This window comes from Chaetodon trifascialis, chromosome 7 (genome assembly GCF_039877785.1).
Source record: "Chaetodon trifascialis isolate fChaTrf1 chromosome 7, fChaTrf1.hap1, whole genome shotgun sequence".
Classification (NCBI taxonomy): domain Eukaryota; kingdom Metazoa; phylum Chordata; class Actinopteri; order Chaetodontiformes; family Chaetodontidae; genus Chaetodon; species Chaetodon trifascialis.
This window is the reverse complement of record NC_092062.1, coordinates 18840764-18862884: the sequence shown is the minus strand read 5'-3', so window position 1 is coordinate 18862884 and position 22121 is coordinate 18840764. Positions and strand designations below refer to the sequence as shown.

The 22121-nt window shown below is 42.2% G+C and overlaps 1 protein-coding gene across 4 annotated transcripts in view; it reads left to right on the top strand.

The window, feature by feature from the left end:
• LOC139334351 (pleckstrin homology domain-containing family G member 4B) overlaps positions 1 to 18426 on the top strand; it is a 33071-nt gene extending 14645 nt beyond the window's left edge. For 3 of the 4 annotated variants that reach the window (XM_070967177.1, XM_070967176.1, XM_070967174.1), the window contains exons 2-24: positions 321 to 518; positions 1517 to 2750; positions 5980 to 6180; positions 6366 to 6489; positions 6926 to 7019; positions 7533 to 7619; positions 7749 to 7865; positions 8239 to 8337; positions 8624 to 8766; positions 8867 to 9005; positions 9126 to 9248; positions 9343 to 9507; positions 9745 to 10604; positions 11324 to 11573; positions 11877 to 11966; positions 12459 to 12683; positions 12918 to 13088; positions 13185 to 13362; positions 13479 to 13595; positions 13878 to 14156; positions 14647 to 14879; positions 16953 to 17022; positions 18129 to 18426. In XM_070967177.1, coding sequence (XP_070823278.1) covers positions 1733 to 2750; positions 5980 to 6180; positions 6366 to 6489; positions 6926 to 7019; positions 7533 to 7619; positions 7749 to 7865; positions 8239 to 8337; positions 8624 to 8766; positions 8867 to 9005; positions 9126 to 9248; positions 9343 to 9507; positions 9745 to 10604; positions 11324 to 11573; positions 11877 to 11966; positions 12459 to 12683; positions 12918 to 13088; positions 13185 to 13362; positions 13479 to 13595; positions 13878 to 14156; positions 14647 to 14879; positions 16953 to 16997 — 4758 coding nt within the window. In that variant the 5' untranslated portion in view covers positions 321 to 518; positions 1517 to 1732 and the 3' untranslated portion in view covers positions 16998 to 17022; positions 18129 to 18426. The remainder of the gene's footprint in view (positions 1 to 320; positions 519 to 1516; positions 2751 to 5979; positions 6181 to 6365; positions 6490 to 6925; positions 7020 to 7532; positions 7620 to 7748; positions 7866 to 8238; positions 8338 to 8623; positions 8767 to 8866; positions 9006 to 9125; positions 9249 to 9342; positions 9508 to 9744; positions 10605 to 11323; positions 11574 to 11876; positions 11967 to 12458; positions 12684 to 12917; positions 13089 to 13184; positions 13363 to 13478; positions 13596 to 13877; positions 14157 to 14646; positions 14880 to 16952; positions 17023 to 18128) is intronic. The other variant, XM_070967175.1, reaches the window with a different exon arrangement.
• Positions 18427 to 22121: the final 3695 nt, after the last annotated feature.

Here is a 22121-nt window from a genome sequence, read left to right as displayed (position 1 = left end):
AGTCTTTTTTAAAAGTGACCTCTTTGCATTTCAAGCACTCTTGCCTAGTGGTTCCCAACATGGGGCCTGGAAGCTCCCAGGGGGTCCAAAGGAAACGTCCAAGTGCTCTCAATGTGATTAAAAGGAGGAAAAACTTTAATCCTTTAAACAAAGATCATTTTTTTCTGACTTTTCTCTAATTTTTGCTATTTTCTTGTTAAATGCTGGATGCTTTCACTTCATAGACTCTACTTTCACTTCACATGTCTGAAATCCTTGAAATTAAACACTCTGAGAGGGAACGATATCCAACCTAATCCAGCTCTTTTTTTCCCCCTCAGGACGCTGAGTCTTTGGACAACTGTATCCAGAGCACTTTGTCAGCTCTGTACCGACCCTTCAGTGCCACCGCTGCCACTGTCCTGTGGCAGCTCTTCAGTGTTGTGGAAAGGCAGTACAGAGGAGACGGCCTCCGCTGCCTCATTGACTTCTTGCTTCCTGCCAAGAGGATCCTGCAGATAATCCAACAAGAAACTTGTGTGAGTTGTTGATAGATGTGTCCTGATTTTAAATCAAGGAATCCTTCAATGCCTTGTGTTTCAGAATTCATGTTGAGTTACAATGTGCATAGAGATTTACCTGGAATTAAAAGGTAGAGAAAGGGCACAACAAGAGCACATGTTTGTGTGCATCAGGCCTTGGTAGCTCCCTAAACACTTCAAACATAGAACAGTAAACATCTTGAAAGATAAGCCAGACAAAATGTTTGTGACAAAAGAATGTGAGAACTGTGCAGCTGAGTGTGAATATCTTTGCTGAGTGGGAAGGGGGAGCATCAGACTGAGACAGAGTTAATTATTGTTCCGAAAACAAGCTGAAAAGCAGCCATTTTTCTCTGAATAGGGAAACAGAGGCAAACTGTGGTCTTTTTGAGAGGCTGCCATGGACTCTTGGGTCCACAGTGAAATTCAATATTCTCTCTCACAAGCTTTGATTGCTGTGGGGCTGTATGACCAAAGCACTGAAACTTTATTCCTCTGTATTCATCTCTGCTGTGATTACACTGTGACGATAGCCATAGAGCAATAGTTTCACCTAAGCCTAGCCCCTGAGAACAGCTTGCTGTGCATGAGAGTCTTTGTATTGCAGGCAATCTGAGAGGTTTCACAGGACCACATCCTCAGTCTTTGCCTTGACATTCATAAGAGATGAAAAAAGCCACCCCTTGAATGCAGCGTCTTTGCTCTCAGGGTCTGTTTTTTATTCTGTCATGTTGGAGATTTGTGTTCTGGTTGCTACGAAACTAGACCTGATCAGACAGGTTTCCTTTTCAGTCGAATGATCGCTGACAGTGATTCATCCAGTACGTCCCATGAAAACATCTCGCCTCTCCATTAAAGTTAAACATGTGTTTGAACACAGCTCTGCAGATGTCAGCTGAAATGATGCAAGTTGTACCGCAGCTGAACCATGACACACAGGTGATGATAATCTTTTATGGGAGTGGGGATTGACTGACTTTTGTGTTTTCTCTCAGGTGAGGTTCAGGGGATTGCTCTTCTATCATGAGGGGTGGCCTCTCTGCATCCACGAGAAGGTCACCCTGCAGCTCGCCCCTCTGCACAAAGTGCGACTAAAGCAAGGAGACTTCTACCTACAGATAGTCCCTTTAGGCCGTAAGACTGCCAAGCTAGTGATAAAATGCTTGTCGGCCAGCGGACAGGCCATTACAGAAATCCCCATTGCAGAGAGCATGTATGGCAGTGTCTTCACAGCTGAGTTCTTGCAGAATGTAACACGTGACCGAAACCTGCACCCACTACAGAACTGTCTGCTTACCACTGGTACGGCGGTGTACAGGACGCCGTGGAAGAACGTGGTCAACCCCCTGTTTGTCAGCAGCATGTCGGACCCCATCATGCAAGCACAATGTAGCAGAGGTGGCTTCCGTGGCCATCTCAGCACCTGCAGTACCAGCGGATCCACAGGGACTCTGGACAGCCACCGCAGCTCCAGAGAGTCCCTGCACTCTCAGGGAGCTGACTCTATCTTCTCTGAGCCCACCTCCCCAAACCACATGGACCCCAGCAGTGAGACCCACCGTGTCAGGGCACAGGAAACTGCTACACCCATCATTAAAATTGAAAGATCCACTGAAGAGTGTGGGATAGGACAAGGAACAGGAGATAGTGGTGGGAGAGAGAGAGCCCCCGGGTCCAAGATGCTCTCTTTTAGCACTGACCTCAGTAACCCAGGCCTTCGACACCGTCTTCCAAGGGACTCTGTAGCCTTTGAGAGCAGGAGACTTTTCAGGAAATCTTACATGGAGGCCCTGCAAAACCCCATGAGCCTCGGATCTAGCTCTGAATCCATCCTGGAGGAAAGCCCAGAGCACAGTGCTGGCCTGAGAGAAAGAATCGTGACACCAGGTAGCAGCCCCGACACCCGGACCTCCTCCAGAGAACTTTTATCTCGGAGGCTAGGGAGCCGGGGCTGGCTCAGTGGTGACGACTCCAGGCCCAGCACACCTTTACTTTACTTACAGAGGGGGTTGAGGAGTGCTGAGAGACGGGCAGAAAGACGTTCAAAGTCACTGGAGAGAACGAACAAGGCAGGCCAGGTTAAGGGCCACCGGGAACGATCCTCTTCTGGAGGCTCAGTTAGCATCTCCCCCAAAAAGCTGATGAACGGCTACGCTCTTCGTTTTGGGAAGCTGGATGTCGAGGCAGCTTTTCCAAGTTCTGAGAGGAGAAGCAGCAAAGAGGAGTCAGGTACGCGATGCTGCACTGATGTTCAACCCTTTGTTGTCACAATGTACAAAAATCATTCTGAAGTTACTGTAGTAGAAGGTACCTTAAGAGATTTACTCCAGCAATGTGCTTTTGTACTGTTTTGAGATACTTGCACTTTACATACATAATTGCATTTTACATTACATTTATTACATTTGATTGTTGACTTATTCCTCTGTGATATAGACGTCCATTTCTGTTCAAAAACTGCGAGAAACACATCACCGAGCCACACTGATATAGGAGATGACATGTTCCTTGATAACAGTGAACATGGGCACTGTGGTTTATTTTGAGTTAACCCCGTATTTACGATAGAACTGCCAAAATACTCACTAGAGCATCAAAATGTGTGGTAATCCATGACTGAAAAGTCCACAATAAACACACTATTTTCTCCCGTTCCAGCAACATTTGCCCTATGCACAGCTGTTTTTGGAGGTTGCTTGGCTTTTCTAGAAAATGGAACTATACATTTGTGACCTTTTGTTTGTTTGTTTTTTTAAGATTAGATTGGAATGAGTGGTCTTTAGGCCGAATGCCGCAAACAGGGTAGAGAAGTGAGAAGGCATTGAGAGACCGATTAAAGCATTGTTTGTTTTGGTAATTAAAGGATTTATTGGCAATAAGAAAAGAAACCTTCAGTATTGGCAAGATGGTTTTCTCCAACAGTGGTTGGGTCACCATGACAGTCCATTATTCATCATTTCTTGCTTATCAAATAATACAACCTCAGGGTGTGAAAGCCAAGTTTCACGCTTAATAGCTAGATAATGGTAGTTTCTCACCAGTGTGTGTAATCATACCCTGCAGCAGGGCTGGTTACAACTGAGCTGAGACAGCTCATAACTCCGAAGTGTTAATGCTGTCATTGGTGACAGATTGCTTGTCAGAGCCCCCGTGTATTCTTTGGCACGTCCAGGGGACAGGTATGGCCCCACCCTGGAAACCGAACTTTAGTCACAACCCTGTGTTTTCTTTACCACTGTCAGTCTGTTTTTTGGTGTGTGTTGGTTCATACGGGGTAGCTCAGGAAAGCAGCGATGTGAGAGTACCGCCTAGGGAATCATGCTGTTTTTAGAAAACAGAGATTCTTCCGTGAATTGAAATGTGAGGTGAAATCTGAGTTTTTTTTAAATCTATGAATCCTAACTCTGAACAATGCCAGGCCATAGCTAAGGCTGTTAGTACTGATTTTATTTTTATTTTTTTTAAATACAAGCTACCTTATATATGTTCATATATACATGCGCACCACTCAGCGAAAATACAATAGTTAAATCACATCACTGTTGCATTCCTGAGATTACCTCAGAGGGGATTGTATTTCAGCTGTTGCAAAGCAGGTTTCCCACAACAACATTTCAAAGGCAATAAAGGATCTTGTAAACCCTGTAAACCAACCACAGGGACCCCAGCATCCCACAATGAGATGATCCTACAGTGTTATTGGGACTGGGGGTTGCACTGATCCTAGACGGGTTGCCTCATTTACAAAAGTTTCCTTTGTGAATTAATCAGCCATTGGGAATCCACGAAAAAGCCATTCAAACTATGCCTGTCTCTGTGGCGGGTCTATACAGTGCAGAAACACAAGACATAACTTGCACTGACTCACTGTAAAAAGAAATACCCAGAAGGGTTGACTTACTCATGAGGTGGACCAGAAACTGCAATATCACAACATTCACCATGATTTATGTGATCAGTAGCTTCAAATTCCAGTGCTCAGTGCAGATTTAGCCTCTTTGATAGCTTAAAAATGTGTCCCGCAGACTACACAGAAAAAAGACTTTCACACAGGACAATACTCAGGAGGCTTTACTCTACATTTGTCACTTCCTCTGAAAACAAAGCAATTTAGGAAACATGCAGCAAACACAGGCCTGGCCACACAGTCGCACAGGAAATGCACTGACTGTTTGAAGACAATAGAGGCTGAGCTGGGAGGGTTTACTGTCACACAACAGAGCAGGACAATACAAGAGGCCTCAAACTGTTTAAAAAGACAACACATAACAGGTGTCCATCAGAAACAGATCCATAATCACACATCTGTTGGTGAGGTTGTTAAGTAAAGGCCGATCAAGGTTTTATCGTTATTTTCAAGCAAGGAATTTAGCTTGGGTGACTGATGTTTTGAAAGAAGCTAGTGTATGACTGGGCCTTTAAGGATAGCAATGTCGGTCTGCCGCTCTGATGGCCAGTCCACCACTTTGATCCAGGCTGAAATATCTCAGCAACTACGACATGGGTCGACATGAACGAACATTCACATTCCTCAGAGAATGAATCCTCAAAAGTCCCTCATCCTCAGCTCTACTCTGTGTTTAGTGCATAACAGCAAATTCTAACATGCTAACGTGCTAAACTAAGATGGTGAACCCTGCAATTAGGCAAGCAGCTAACTGTAGATATAACAACCAAAACAGAGGGCTAATGGTTATTTTTATTAGCAAATATTCTGATAATTATTTCCAATTATTTTAATTGATTAATTGTTTTGTCTAGAAAATAGGGAGAAATGCTAATTACAATTTCCCAGAGTCCAGTGTGACATACTTAATTTACTATCAAGTATGACAGAGAAAAGCTTTGCATTAGAGATGCTAAAACCAGAGATTCTTTAGCTTTTTAGTTTGAATAATGCCCAATTGAAATGACTAAAAATTAAAATGACTCATTCATGAAATAATTGTTGCAGCTATACTGTATAATGTGCATACTGTGCTATCCATTTTGCCGCTGCTGTTGACATTCTTCCTTGGCCAAGCCTCAGTGAAGTATCCAGTTAGGCATACACAGACATGCACTCTGTGTGTGCGGATTTGCATGCTGTTTCACCTCCTCAGGAATAGGCTCAAGACTATAAACTGTGGTACCACTTGGGAATGTCTGGAGCAGCATTCCTTTTAACAGAGCCTCAAGGTATGGAAAGCTCAAGTGGAGGATGTGAAGATATGAGAGCCTAATAACGCCAGAGTTACCTGTGAGTCAGTCTGGATAAACACCTGGTCTCCATGATGAGTCAGTGTGAACTCACTCCTACAATACACCACTAATAAAGATTTGTTTTATGAGGTATTACGATGAGGTACTGAGGTGAAAGGAAGGGTCTAATTTCTGTTGCTTTTTTATACACTTGCCCAGTAAATATCACTTAGACAATTAATAGATTTGTGCTCACTATTTATAATTATTTCTACAGGACAACGTGGTGACACCATCAGCAGTGAGAGGAGGCGGCACAGGCATAGTGAAGAGTTACACAGTCCCAAAGCTGCCAATGGGACGGCTATCAGGTTGGCTTCGGTATCGTGCTCTTCCTATGAGAGTAACTCAACCCTCCCCAGACTGGTGTCAGAGGTCAATCAAGAGCTGCTCACATCGGGGGCTGTCATCTTGCCAGGTAGGAGACGAGTGATTCAGATACATCTTTTGCTCTCAGCACTATTAGTTTCTTGTCCTGCTGAGAGACTAACTTTGACATCATGAGAGTGAACTGCCTAAAGCTTGAGCAACAGTCTTGACCTAGAATGTGATAGTAGACATATGAGTGCTTGGTGACCCCCCTGCTGGCCTTCTCTCTTCCAGGAAACATGGATCGCAGTGGGAGGGCAGTGCTGCAGGTGTGCACAAGGGCTCAGGTGTGGGCGGGTGAGAGTTGCACGGTCAATGACCTCACCTGTTTATTGGCCTACTACTACTACACGCTGCGGTAAGTCACACATACTCAGGATTTTTTTGTTTCACACCTAGCCGTTTACCCCTGAGGTGAACGTGACTGTTGTCCCATGCAAACTTTATTATATTACAATTTACAGCTGATAGATGAACGAAAATGTTAGTATTTTTAGATTATGCATTATTTGTTTATACATTGCATACATACATCTTAAAGCAGTATAAAAGATGCATTCACCAAGCCTGCACAAAATCAGTGTTTTATATCCATGTCTTTGAAAAGTACTTTGAATAGCCAGACATCAAATGTCGCTAATCTCATCTCCAAATGTCCCAAAATAATCAGATACTTCTGTGTTTAGCTTTTTCCTCAGTTATCAGACGATATCAATCTCAAAGCTTGTACAAAAACTACAAGCAATGAGTTGTCTGTCTCAGAAAGTTTACCAACTGTAATACTTTTGTTTCAGGAAAGAAAGGCGTGATCAAGGTCTATCTGTCGTAATAGATAGCAGGAGGCAGCAGCCTGTTCCAGCTCTGTTGTCATCTCTGTCTGAATTGCAGGTGAGCCCACAGTGGAAAATATGTAATTACCTTCCAACACACGCCCAAAGAGCTTTCAGGCCCTGCTGAATCTCTGTTGTCCTCTGACATGTAATGCTGTGCCTCTCTGTCCCACTATGACATTCCTTGCACGTTTCTTATTGCTCGACCTCTCAGTCTCTGACACAGTTTGGATTTTTTAAAGAGGCACACCTTTGAATTTGTACTGACTGTAGTTCCAAGACATTTTTCTGAAAAAGCATGGCCTCTGGGCTTTTGTGGAGAAGCCTGTGCTTACTTGTCTGTTTTTAACCACACACTGGGAATGGGCTGGCTGCAGCCAACTCACAAGAGACGTATCATCATGTTGTGATGATGAGTTTCTTACTTGATGTGAGGACGATAATTCTTTCAACCACAACAGCTGTATTAGAAGTCACATTGTTCAGCTGTTTGTACAAAAAAATCTACATGTATTATTGTTTATTTTCTTCATTTTAAGTGACCAAAATTGCTTGTGCATGTGTTCCTCAGGCATTAGTACCAAATGCACTTTACTCGATTCTGTTCTTGGTGGACAAGGAGGCAGCAGCCAAACCTGAGAGAGACTTCAATGTACAGGTAAATAAAGGCTCTTACCGTCTGACAGATGACAGTTATTTCAAATAAAATGATGTGTTCACATTTTTGAAGGATATATTGAACTAAAACTGAGTCCAAGTGTGTGACTTTATGTTCTTCTTGCCACAGACCGAGACACTTTCATCTCTGAAAGCCCTCCTGAAGCACATCGACCAATCTCAGCTGACGCGAGATCTGGAGGGCATCTTCCACTACGACCACAACCACTGGATCCACTTCAGGCAGGTGAGTGTGATGAAGGCCAACACTATTGTATAAACACATGTAAACTAAACTGAGAGCTGGACGAGAATGGGGATATCTTTTTCACTTTGCACTGTTAGATTTTCGTTGTTCATAAGAAAAAAAGAACATTTTTTGCTTGTTGGTTTGCCAAAGTTTCATATAGTTTCAAGAAATGGCTTCCCCGGCGCAGTTGAGACAGATATGGAAATAACGCTTTTCTTGAATCAACCCCTTCCATTTCAGGCAGGGACAGCAGCCAATCGTTTCCTTTTTTGCAGAATATCCTGCAGATATTTAAGAATGACCAAGGGCTCCAGTAATTACCGATACCCTGATGCTGCTAATAAGCGTTTCTTTTCTGTCTCTCTCCCAGAAAATTGAACCATTTGCCAGTAGTTGCAGTGAAGCCATTTCCTCTCTCCAGGAGTCTATCAGCACACTGAGCAACAGCAGCAACCTGAAGTCCTCGAAGGTCAGACCCACCCCCTGCAGGCCGTCTGGCCTTCTGATTTATGTGTCTCCACTGACACACAATAGCTCTCTGCTGGCTTTTTTCCTTCTAACTGGAGTAAACAGCCCAGGAGTTGGTTTTATGGCTAACTTTTGTGATCTTTGTGCCTGTCAAGGTCAATAACATTACCAGGATTTTGTTTGGAGTTTGAAATAAAGCAGATGTTTCACTTCATTTGTGTTTGCATCTGCTGCAAAATTGTATTCACTCATTTGATTTTATTTACCACTGTGCATGTTTGGTTCAGGAGGTGTCTGAGGTGATGGATCAGCAGAGGAATCTCATGAAGTGTGTACTAGAAGACACTCGCCTGAACAGACTGCGTTTAGAAGGAGGCACTGTCCTTGCCCGCATCAGGAGGGAAGAGGCCTGTGAGAATGAAAACTACAGGTACTGTAGGGCAGACTCTCAGCCACATTAGACTGCTCAATATGAGTAAAAATGTTTCATAACCTGTTTTGCGCTGTTATTGTTTTCTTTGTGCATTTAGAGATGCTGTCGACATGTTGAATGCACTGTACAACCAGGTTGATGAAGAAGTCCATAAACTTGTGATCCTATCCAACAAGTCTCAGAAACAGTTAGAGAACCTGCTGGAAGTGCGCAAGTTTGAAGAGCAAACACAGCAGGTGAGCTTGAAATTTTCCACCCTTGATAGTGTCATCTGTGCTGCAGATTTTCTGCTGCTTTTTTTCCACTCTTGACCAAATGGGATCCTCAATCAATAAACAATCCCCTTCTCTTTCCAGGTCAAACTCTGGTTCAGTGGAGAGGGAGAGAAGCAACTCACTCCTCTGGAATCGGTAACTCTGTCTGCGGCCAAAATTAAGGAGATGAGAGAGAGCTTGGAGCAGTTTCTGGAGGAGTCAGTGGTAAATAGAGCCATTTCATTTTTTAAAAACATTGCTCCTGGACCACGGTTGATAGTCAGTGCTGAATTGATCAGTTTTGCCCTTATCCTCACAGCACCAGCAGAGGCATGGCCTGCAGCTGGTGAAAGAGTCTCCAGAGTCTCTTCCGGGTTCTGTCCTCCTTGACTTTAAGCAACATCTGGGCTCCATCTTAAGCAGAGTGGAGAGGAGGAAGGCCCAGCTAGACATCCTGACCAATCTGTATGAATTCTATGACTCAGTAAGTATTAAAATCTAATGTTGATATCCTGACTTCAGTTATGTTACATTTTACTTTTAAAGAAGAGTGCTTTTTGGGTAAGGTTTTTAAGCAATAGCATAAAATATGGACAGTTGCATTAGCAGAACTCCTTCACAACTGAGGCATATTTCAGAGGGATTTTTTTTTGTCAGGATTAACCCTTCTGTCCATTGAATTATGATAAAAAGTAGATTAATTGCTCTTTCAAATGTGCAGGCGAACCAATGGATGGAGCACTGCAAGGATTATTTTCATCACTTGAGTCTGGACAGTACAGGTGTCAGCCTCTCCTCATCTGTGGTGCAGATCCTGCAGAATTACTACACTGAGGCATCCAAGTTCTCCATGGACAACTTCAGCACCCTCAATGACATGGTGATCTCCTTGGAGAGTCCTCAGCAGCTGCAGCAATGGAACACAGTGTGGCACAAATGTCAGCAGACCAAACAGCAGTTGGAAGAGACTTTAGCCCGAGCCACCACAGCAGCCCCGATCTCCACAGCCGGTGATCCAGTGACTGCAGAAAGTCAGACTGCCTCTCCAGAACTGCATGGAGCTAACGCATGTGTGCTTTTACCTGGGGCAATTATACCCTTACCTTTTGAGGACAACAAGCCTCACTCTCCTGAGCCTTTCTCCAAGAGTCCCACCAGTTCAGTCTCCTCCTCCTCGCATTTCGTTTTCCCCACCGACTGTGACAGCAAACTGAGGCAGAGTCCATCCATGTTTGACGACACGGACAGCGACTGCACCGTCGACTCGACCATCTCCTGCCACTCAGAGCCTGTTTACTCCGGGGCCGCCCGCCTCCGCAAGCAGCCAATGAAGAAGATCATGAAGAAGACCATGAGCTATGAGCTGACCCCAAGGGACAGTAGTCACTCAGATGTCAGCCACATTCATGGCTACACGGGTGTTTACATCAAGGGTTTGGAGGTGGCTAATAACGTGTCTGCAGAGAAGAAGCTGCAGAGGCCCGATGTGATGAGCCCTGCATTAGGACGCAGCAGCAGCATGTCTATGCCCTCCAGGGTCCACATCAGACGCAGTGACGGAGATGGCAAGAAACAGAGCAGGTGAGGGAGTGAAACACTGATACTAAACATAGACTCTGCATGTATGTTTTTAATATGTGTATAAATGCATCCAACATGGACAGTAGCCACCCACTGAGAAAAGCAGTTGAAAACAGGAAGAGGAGGGCGTCACGTGCTGTTTGCAGGATAATGCAGTTTATTTAGAACCTGTTTTGGAGAGGGCAGAAAAGAGCACCGGCTGCTTGTGAGAAGTGCTGGTGTGCAAGAAAAAGTCACGGTACACCAAAGAGAAAAATGCAAAAGTGCCGGTACTGCATACCGGTAGGTAACGGTCGACTTTGAGCACCGCCCCACATTTTACTATATTAAAGTCATCATATCATATTTGTTGTAGATCTATATTGATATAGTGATAATGTAGTCTCCATACTAATTAGGGCTGCAGCTAACAGTTACATTGATTGTTGATTTATGGAAGTTTATTTTTGCAATTTATCTATGAAACGTAGATTTTGATATGTGAAAACTGTGTAAAATGGCCATCACATTTTCCCATCGCCTAAGATGACGTCTTCAGTTTACTGTATAATGAAATAACGCTGTGAAAATCCTGCGTGCCTGCTTGATAAATGATATAAAACAACTGCTCATTCATCAAAAATAACAAAAGCTTTTTATTGATTACCTAAAGTTGTTTGGTATTATACTAATCATTATACCAATACATCCTAAATACTCAGTGTCTTTTTGTTCACCAGTAAAGTGCAGCACATCATGGATGAGATGATTTCCACAGAGAGGGAGTATGTCCGCTCTCTCAGCTACATCATTGAGCACTATTTCCCCGAGATGGAGCGTCTGGACTTACCCCAGGACCTGCGGGGAAAGCGCAGCATCATATTTGGGAATGTGGAGAAGCTGTGGGACTTCCACAGCCAGTACTTCCTGAAGGATCTGGAGTCATGTGCCCACTCCCCGCTGTCCATCAGTAGCTGTTTTCTCAGACATGTGAGTCTGGACAGTCAGCCGCTGTGCTCTGAGGCGGCTTGCTGGCAGCTTAAAAACAATTCTGAGGTCCAGTGTCTCCCAATAACAGTGACTGATGTCAATACAGCACAGTGTTTGCAGTGAAGTGTCACGGTTTCACTATCACACTGCTACATTACATGTAGAATATAACTGCTAGAGGAACCCATATCATTGCATTTACAGTCTCTTGTGCATTGAACTATTCATAGTGTTTGGCAAAGTGAACTGAAATGTCTACATTTCACTGTAGTCTGTGTTATAACTTGTCAATCTTGTGTGCAGGAGGATCAGTTTGGAATGTATGCTCTGTACAGCAAGAATAAGCCCCAGTCCGACGCTCTGCTCAGCAGCCACGGGAACGAATTCTTTAAGGTGCGTCTGGAAACTCTGGCTCTGGTTAAACCCCCCCCCCACAGTGGCCATCACTAAACCAAGAAACGCTACCCTCCCAAGATTTTGAATTCAAGAAGCAAATACGTGATATTTTGGTGGTATACTAAATTGGATCACAAAAAAATTTATACATATTAGAGCCTGACAAGTACCTCTACATGTTAGTCGCAGAGATATAGATAGAAAAGTTTATTTTTCAAATGTAAAATGCACCACACAGTTTTGTGACAAAAACTCTGTTATGATAGATGTTAATATTGGCCTAAAAACAGTATCTTTAAGGCAAACACAGGTGCACTGAATCAACATCAAGCAGCTAAAGGCTAGTAAACAATATTCAAGATAACAGGACTAACCCACAGTTTGCATGATCCACAGCATATTTGATATTTGCAAAAGTAAGCCCATGTTCAAAAGACTTGTAGAATAAGTACGAATGCCACAATTAAAATCCTCAGCGTCTCTCTCCAGAATAAGCAGATGGAGCTTGGGGACAAGATGGACCTGGCGTCCTACTTGCTGAAGCCCATCCAGAGGATGAGTAAATATGCACTGTTGCTCAAAGACCTGATCAAGGAGTGCAGTCAGTCCCAGGAGCAGGAGCTGAGCGACCTCCGCACAGCAGAGGAGATGGTCAAGTTTCAGCTTCGTCATGGCAATGATCTGCTGGCTATGGATGCTATTCGGGGCTGTGACGTAAGTAGTAGTAATGGGCAGAGAAGCCTGTGCTACTATGATGAGTATTTTGATGTCACCACAAACACCAAATACTACTTAACATTACTATAAGGCAGTCTTGTACACCAGAGGTCATTAAAGCTATTTTTGAATGAGTCATCTTGTTATGGATGCTGCAGAGTGAGGTCAGAATCCCACCAGGAATTGGATTGTTCCCTCTGACGCATTCGAACGATCACATTTCCTCTCCAGGTGAACCTGAAGGAGCAGGGTCAACTCCGCTGCCAGGATGAGTTCATCGTCTGGTGTGGACGGAGGAAATACCTCCGCCACGTCTTCTTGTTTGAAGACCTTATCCTCTTCAGCAAGACCAAAAAAATTGAAGGAGGATATGACATTTACATCTATAAACAGTCCTTCAAAGTAAGAGTTTGTTGTTTGAGGAGGATTTTTATGACAGTCTGTGCAATGTGCTTGTATAATGACAGTTCATTTTGTTTTTTATTCTTTTCTGTGTAGACAGCAGAGATAGGCATGACTGAAAATGTTGGCGACAGTGGCCTACGTTTTGAGATTTGGTTCCGTCGGAGGAAGTCACAGGACACATTTATACTCCAAGCCAGCTCGGCAGAGGTCAAGGCTGTGTGGACTGCCATCATAGGGAAGATTCTGTGGAGGCAGGCGCTCAGAAACAGAGGTGTTTTTAATTGGGATTTTGATCTGAATATCAATGTGACGAATGTTCACACCTTTTATCTCATGTACATAGCTCTTTATTTATTTTCATTAAAGATTGGTTTTCATGCCTTTCAGCGTTGCGCATGCAGGAGATGGTGTCCATGGGAATTGGAAGCAAGCCTTTCATGGACATCAAGCCAAGTGATGCAGCTATCAGTGACAGAGCCATTGACTATATCATGAAAGGGTCAGGTGAGCTGTTTTTGCCTCAGTAATATTTTCCTCCCTCTCTGTCTGACTTTCCTCCTTTGTCGCATCTTGGTGATAAAATTTGCTCTTGCTTACACGTGTTTTAATGCAAGGAGTATTTTGAGATTTGCGTCAAGTTAACAAATTGATGACGCACTGATTTGAAGTCATTACCGCTGCAGTGTCAAGTATCATCATGAGCAACCGTAGGAAATTTCCTGCTTTCTTGCCATTTTTCGTCCCTCCTGTAATCTCACAGCTCACTGTGTTTGTCTCTCTCGACAGAGTCAAGGACTAGGGCATCCATCGCCGTGTCTTCGTTTGAACACGCCACTTCCTTCAAGAGACCTCACTCCACCATCTCCAACAGCAGCACCTCCTCCTCCAGCAGCCAGTCGTCCTCCTCCCTGCTGGGCTCACTCAATCTCCATCTGTACTCCTCGCCCTCTCACCCACACACACATCCATACTCAATGACCAGCGTTCCCTCCTTTGCCCAGTGGCCCTATGATTGCATAGAGGAGGATGAGCTGGAGCAGGACACCGGCAGTCAGCCCTCCATGAGTGAGTGGCTATTTTTCCCATTATTATTATAAAATACAAAATACTTATTTGCATAAGTATTCACCCACTCCAAGTCAGTGGTCACACAGCAATAAAAAGCAGATAAATGAAAAGATAACACTACTGCACTGGAGATGTGCTTCAAGATAAATAAACTATAGTAATAAAATGACACAAATTAAACAAGGAAATAAAAAATATATTGTGAGCCTTAAAGTCTCCATGTGTAGCAGTTGAAAGGTTTACTGTCTTCTCTGCTTCTACCACTTGGAGTTGCCAAAGTCCAAAAAATGAAATTTTGAAATGAAAATTTCAAATCCTCAACACAGCCGCTCTAGGGGTGCACAAAAGACAAAGCCAAAACAAACTTGCTGCCTGCACACTGGCTGAACTTCCTGAACTGCTGCCTCAATAGGAAATGAATGGAGGTCTGTGCTGCTTGAGCCACTATTACAGTATTAATGTATCTTTTCTTTGTGTTGTGGGGCAGTCACTGAGAGCTCAGAGACATCCTCCCAGTGTACGTCCAGTGACAGTGTAACGGGGTTGAGCACCCTCACTGTACCAGTGCACTCTGGCATCGTCACAGACTCCTACAACAACAACAACAACGACCCCCCCTCTTTCCTATGCGCCTCCACACCTCCCTCCTCTGTAGTGTCTCCTTCGATATTCCAGAAAGAGGAAGATCTCCAACCCCAGGGCACTAAGTTCATCACAGCAGTGAGTATTTGATTATCTTTTTTATTATCTTTTGCTTAAATGACCTGATGTTGTGCACCACATTGTTTCATGAGAGGGTATTTTGAGGATTGTTAGATGAACTGTAGCTGCAGTGACACCCATTGCTGTTTTGTGGCTCTGTCTCGAGTTTAAGCCTACCTTTATATAAAGGTGTGAGTACTTCACCTCAGAATATTTTGCATGTATTTTGTCTTTTTGTCCTAATTCCATGTGCTAAATATTAGTTGGTTCAGGGACACGTAACCTCATGAATTACTTTCCTGTTTTACACTATTCATATCTTTTCCCATTTTTCTGATTCCATCAGTGTCTCTTTTTATTAAAAGACAAGTAATGTACTTGATATTATGTATTGTACTTTTTTTTTGTACCTTTACGTCTTCCCCAACTTTATCCCATACTACTTTTTAAGTTTTTTCCTATTGATGCTGCAAGGCTCCTTAAGTTTTGCCGTCATCTACTACGAGAAATTCGGCCCAAAATCTACTGTGTACCCACAGAGTAAAAGGCATTGAAGTCTTGGGCCGATGTTATTTTTATTTTGCCAGAAGAAGTTCTCCTGCTTTGTGAATGTAATTTTTGCATTTGTCTTCATACACAAAGACAACAATGATGAGAAAGGACTGCAATTCAAAATGTTTTAGCACCATGTTGATTATTTGTCTAAAGCCAGGTACATGTTTTGTGATTTTGGATCAAGTCTGTACTGATATGTGGTCATATGCTTAAGTTCAGGATTCATACATCTCACCTTTGGAGTAAGCTTTAGATCAGTTCATGCTGCTGCAATCATAGTGAACATGTTCGGCTTTTCCACCTTTAAATTGTGGAAGTCTGAAAATCAACTTGTACCTCATGTGGAGAAAATTGTCATCAGCAGACATTATTTTCTTCTTTTCATTCACACGTTAATTTGAACATGGAGCGTTTGTTCTGAAGTATGCACAGTCTTCTTATTAACAGCTTTACGGAGATTCAACGAGCTACACGAGACAGACCACGAAACTGTTGCCAGTGTGGGAGAACTCATTTAAATGAGCTGGTATTATTTTAGGTTGGAATTCAGACTCTTAGGATTTATTTTTTTTGAAACTTTCTTTTTTTTGAGTTTTCAATTCTTTTTCAGGGTGCAATGAACAAACAAAGTAATAACACACAGTAACACCATATAGAACAGACAGGTTGATAAGTTTGACATGGGTTTCCACATTAGGGCAACATAGGGCTATCTTTCACATAACCAGTGAGTTACCAGATACGGAGTAAGAAGTCCATTTTTCCCAGTACTTGGTAAATTGTTCAGCTTTAAGTCTTAGAGTGAAAGTCAATTTTTCCATGCTTTGTATTTCATTGACGATAGTGATCCAGTCGTTCCTTGATGGTGGGTTTGGCTGTAGCCACTTCCGTGTAATGGCCTTTTTGCTTGCAGCCAAAAGTACTTTATACATGTAAGTGTCCCGAGGCTTAAGTCCAACCGGGTTTTTACCCAGGTACAGCACAATAAAAGAAAAGTCATCTTTTAAAGTAAAGATTAATTGAATTTCGCCTGCAAGATCTTGCCAATATGGTCAGATAAGAGGACAACTCCAGAATATGTGAAAGTGGTCGGCCATTGCCTGACCACATTGTCTCCAGCAATTACCCTGTCCCTGGGAACCCTGTTGTCTTGATTTCAACTTAGGGGTGACAAAAAATTTTATTGTATTCTTCCAGCAAAATTCTTGCCAGGCTCTGGAGTTAGTGGTTTTAGCTTGACCCGCTCAGATGGCCTTCCAGTCATCGTTGGATATCTCCAGACCAGACTCCGCCTCCCATTTTTGCTTAACCTGGATGGTGGAATGGGTCTTGGAGCTTTGCAGTTGTTTGTAAATTTGTGATATTATATGTTTATTGTTTTTAGCATTATATGCATCTGTGAATACACTGATCAGATTGGTATTCATATTATCTGTTTGTTTAATTTCCTTGTCAGACTCTGAGGATTTAAAGTGCTGGAAATTACTTGAATTTTCAGTTTCACTCACCACTCTTGTGCTGTTTTGTTTTTACCAGAGCAAGACCTCTCATATAGCAGTAGGCCTCTCTACTGTGGTCTGACTCAGAGCTGAGGGGTTTTAGCTCAGTAAGTAACTGGTGTCCTCAGAGATGACATCTGTGTTGTTCCCTTCACAGCCTCATTAACACCTGTGAGGAGCCCTTGGCCTGACTACTAATCTGTGTGAAATGTGCTTCTGGTGCCTGTGGTGTTTGCTGCATGGTTCGGTGTCCTGATGGGTGGTTTGTTTTTTGTTTTTTGGCTCTTTAACATGTTTTCCTCTTGCTTTCCTCATCGTCTCATTTTAGTCTGTCGGTCTGTTCGGCATGAGGGTGACACTTTGTCATAAAATATATGTTTTCAAGTGTTTTGAGCATGAACGCATGCCTGTGCTGTTACAACTTTTGTTTTAGGGCATTTATGGTTCAGAGCTTGTTGTTTTTTTTTTCAAACTGTGTTTTCAAACTTGTTTTTGTTCATTTCCAATTTTTTAAATCATTGTTCAGCTTTTATTTGTACGTAATGAGAACTGTATTGCATAACCACAATAAAGAAAAGGATTCAGTGCAAAAATATTGCATTGCAAACAGCAGCATTAAATTTGGTGACCAAGAGGTTGTAGAAAATGGACTGAGCAGAACTGAAGGCATGTTGAATTAACAAGAAGTGTTGCTGTTTGTTGTAAGCAAATGAATGAAAGACTTACATACTTACATTACAATTTATTGTTTAGATATTACTCTGACTGTATGGTCAGCTTTTGACCAGGAGGACCCCAAAAGTAGTTTTAAATGTTTAAATATGTGGCTATAAAAATGTTGTCATCAAAGAAATTAAAGAAACAAACATGTTTGCTCCTTTACATAGCTTTGATAAATGTTTAAGCAGACGGCAAAATATTCTTTATTCATAATGGATTTCAATATGCAGTAGTCTTCCCAAAATGTCCCTAGCTAACTTTTAAGAAACATTCCTGAAGCTGCAGTCAGTGGTAAAAGTAATTTCCACTGTCTTTTTATTTCTAAGTAAGCAGTTAATGGTTTGACAAAATATGTAATCTTTAAAATATGCCATTTTATACGTATAAGGTATGTAAAGGTCTTGAAATGGACCCTTTCAGGTCTAATGAGTACATAACATGTAGAAAATGGGTTTTACTAAATCCCTCATTCTTCTTCCTTCTTTCTTCATAGTTGTGAAGTCCTCAAGCTGAAAGATACTTGACGCCACAGCAGTTCGCATGTCATGACAATAAGAGGAATTCATCTGCGGAGCACTAAGACGTAAATGGATGAAGCTCAACTATTATGACATTTCATTATGATACTGTAAATTGTAAATTGACACATAATACACTGCCATGATGGTACGTCAGTGGTCTGTACATTTGTTTTAATGAACTAGGTATGAATCAGTGTTTATATTGTAGATGAGTTTTTTATTATGTATTTTACAAATTAAAAAGAAGCAGCAGGCAGATCAATCCAGTCAATGTTGTACTGTCCTTTTTCTTTTATTTCTGTTGTTGCCATTCTTGTTGTGAGCAGTTTGTACAGATGATTTCAATATTTGAAACAAATTGTTGTATTCATTTTTTTTTTTTTCTACAATGAAGTTTTCCTGAAATTAATTTCCACCAGTGGCTACTGACTGCAGTGCCTGCCAAAACAAGCTATAGCTTGCCTGAGAATGTTGTCCCCAAAATGAGATGCATTTTCATCCAAATTCTAACAATAGATAAACACAGTCTAAACAAACAAAGAATGCACCAGTGATTTTACCTTTGAGACACTGTGCACATATTCACAGTATCACAGGATTATATGAGACTTCAGCCTTTACGCTGACAAGGGAGAACAACACAAAACCCACCAACCAAGAATTTCCTGTTGCTGCTGTCCAAATCAGCACAATGGGTTCAAGTTATTTTAGACGTCCCTCTTAATGGTACCGCTTATCTGTTTGTGATATTTTGCATGAGTTGTCTTGTAAATATTTGTAAACATGAAATCACATAGTTACGGTGTGTGGACGTGATCCAGAAAACAAAGCAGCAATGTGTGAGAAAAACATCTGGCTTTTGTTCCTTTTTTCCATGACTGTACACACTATTGTTACAACCTGACACAGTTACACTCACATATTAAATAAAAGGCTTCTAATAAAAAGACCTGAACAAAATCACATTAACAGGTGAAGCTCATCCTGTTCAGGATTTGTCTGGATTACACACTGGGAAAGAAGTTTGTATTCTTATTGTCAGCTGAATTATTATGAGACAGTGACATGCACACTGACAGTAGCTCATGTCAAACATGTTGTCCAGTAGTTGCAGGGTTGGTAGTTCGATCCCTGGCTTCTCCTAAATGAATTATGAGCAAGACACTAAGCCCCGAAGTGCTCCTGATGAGCGGCTAAGCGCCATGCGTGGTAACACTTCCATCAGTGAATCAACGTGCGTGTGTGGACACGTAAGATATTGTGAAGTGCTTTGCGTTGTTGTTGTTGTTGTTGTTGTTGTTGTTGTTGTTTTAGGACAAAGGTATTGTAACGTTCTATTTTGTTAAGACTGGTAATTGTTTTATATGGTTATTTCTAATACCATCATTTCAATGAAATCTGTTTGGAGTCCTCTGCTTTCACAAAATGTGGCACGCTCTCCTGGGGTCACATCAATTTTGAGTCTTAAAAATCGGGGCTACAAACGCTAATTTAATACGCAGGAAGAAGTGCCGCGATTTTCTTACAGTAAAAGCACAATCAGAGTACAAAAACAAAGCCAGTTTCTTACTCCCAACACAGCAGGTTGTTTCTGCAGCAGGTCATGCAGCTGCCCTTTGTCGTCGGGTAGGAACTCTGAAGCCTGGTAACATCGTATCCTCAGCGGCTCTCTACAGCTGCCTCTGCGTCGCTCCTCATCAGCTCCACGGATGTGCATGTCAACATCGGCACAGGCCATGGTGCTGCAGGGATGAGAGTTTTTCCGAATAATCTTTTAAATCTTAAATTGTAATTCTAACATGGGACGGACACTACTGTAGTCGTAAATGACCAGAAACATTGAAAATCATTCATGTCGATAAGGTGGACCAGATTTTAGATATCTTTCACTATAATGCAAAGATATAGCATCACCACAGACTTGAAAAGCATCATGGAACTGAGTAAATTCCGAAATAATAAAAGAATAAGGTCAATAATAAAATCTGAACAAGTATATGGCATCTGTATGAGATTTCCATCTGTTAACGCCGATTTAACAATTTTTAGTTGTGTAGCCGTTACTTTAAATCTTTCACCATAGATTTAAAACAATAGCTAATGTTACACTATTTCCACCATTATGGGATGCGGCTCCTCCGATCACAGAGGCTTAACGAATCATTTCTTCCCGGCATTTTTCGGTCAGTTTCGCTGTCCACACCAAGTGTGACGTCATGTGATGACGCCACACGACGACGTCTCAGCATTGAAAAATAATCGCTCAAGATCAAAGGCCAAATAAAAGAGCTCAAGATCAAAGGCGGTTATGTTTGCTTTGATGTTAGTTTGCTATAAAAGCATTCTCAGAGTACCAGTACCACAATATAGAGAGAAATTGAGTTAGAGAGAGATATTTCATCACATACTAGGCTATACACAAACAATCCAATGGCAGAATACTACAGACAGAATGACAGAGATAGTCTGCGCCTCCCACCCGAATACAACCCAGCCACCATGAATAGACACAGCAGACCTCGTGTAACCTCCAACGTTTACAGATCTGTAGGTGGATACGTACTGCCTCAAACTTTAAAACGTACCCAGGAAGAGGCTCACGGTTACATCTATCAACGTTACGGACTTCGCACTTCTCATCTTCCTCTTGCTGCAGAGAAGGTGGAATGCATGACAGACAGGCAGCCACATGTTAGGAGGCTTGAGTCTGAAGTCCAAGTGCTCAATGATGCTTCAAGGAATCTTGAACAACAGGCCTTGAACGTACAGCAAAAGGAACGTGAGAAGCATCAAATGAAAATGGAGCAGCGTCAGGATGACGAACGGAATGCAGAGGCATTCGCCGCAGAGATGAGCCTGAAGGCTCAGCAGAGGAAAGCAAACATCATGCATATTGAGCAGGTCAATGCCTCCCGCAGAGCTGCCAATCATGCCCGCCTCCAGCAGCCGAAACCTGAGGAATATGACGCTGTAGTGAGGCGCAGAAAGAATGATGAGTGGGACCACGACTTCCGACAGCATACTCAGCATATACTCCACAAGGACTCTGAGGACCTAAGGAAGGCAAGCGAACGCCATGACGGCAGCATGGGATCCATCCACCCCCCACCCATCTCCAAACCACCCAAATACGCCCCAGCTACCAAGGATGCAAGCACTACCACTGACGATCTCAGTCACATCCTTGCAGATACCAGACTTGACAGGCCTTATCCACCGAATATGCCTGTCAAAGACACCCCAGCCACCATGAATAGAGACAGCACACCTCGTGTAACCTCCAACGTTTACATATCTGTTGGTGGATACGTACTGCCTCAAACTTTAAAACGTAACTATGAAGATGGTTACAGTTACATCTGTGAACGTTACGGAGTTCGCAGTCCTCGTGAGTTGATGAAAAATCAAAATATCAAAAAATAAGAACATCAAGTCACTTGAAATCAAGACTTGAAATTTGCAACTACACCAAAACCAAAAACAGTAATAAGAAATAGACAATAAAGAATAGAGAATAGATTCTAAATAATAAACTAAAATATTCAATCATGTAAACCACAAAAACAATAAGAAATACATAACAAAAAAATGATGAAAATAAATCTGAACTTATGTCATTGAAAATTGCTTTCAAGTGTATGTTGTGTGTGTTGTTTCATGTTACAGTTTAACTACAGTTAGATTGAGTGCTGTGTTCACGTATGTAGAAATCCAGTTTCAAAAAGATATAAAATAAACAAAATGAAACTAGAGCAAGAAATTATGACAGTAGGTCTGTGAGGCTGTTAGCCATCTTAATTTAGTGAGTTAGCAGAGAATATTGAATCTCCATGAGGAATCTTGATAGTCTAAGTTTGGTAGATGCTTGTGATGGTCCAGAAGAAGCATGCACCTTCCTCACGGCTCTGTTTTTGGAGGTAAAACACAAACCTACCTCACAGGATTATTTTAAGGTTTTAATAATG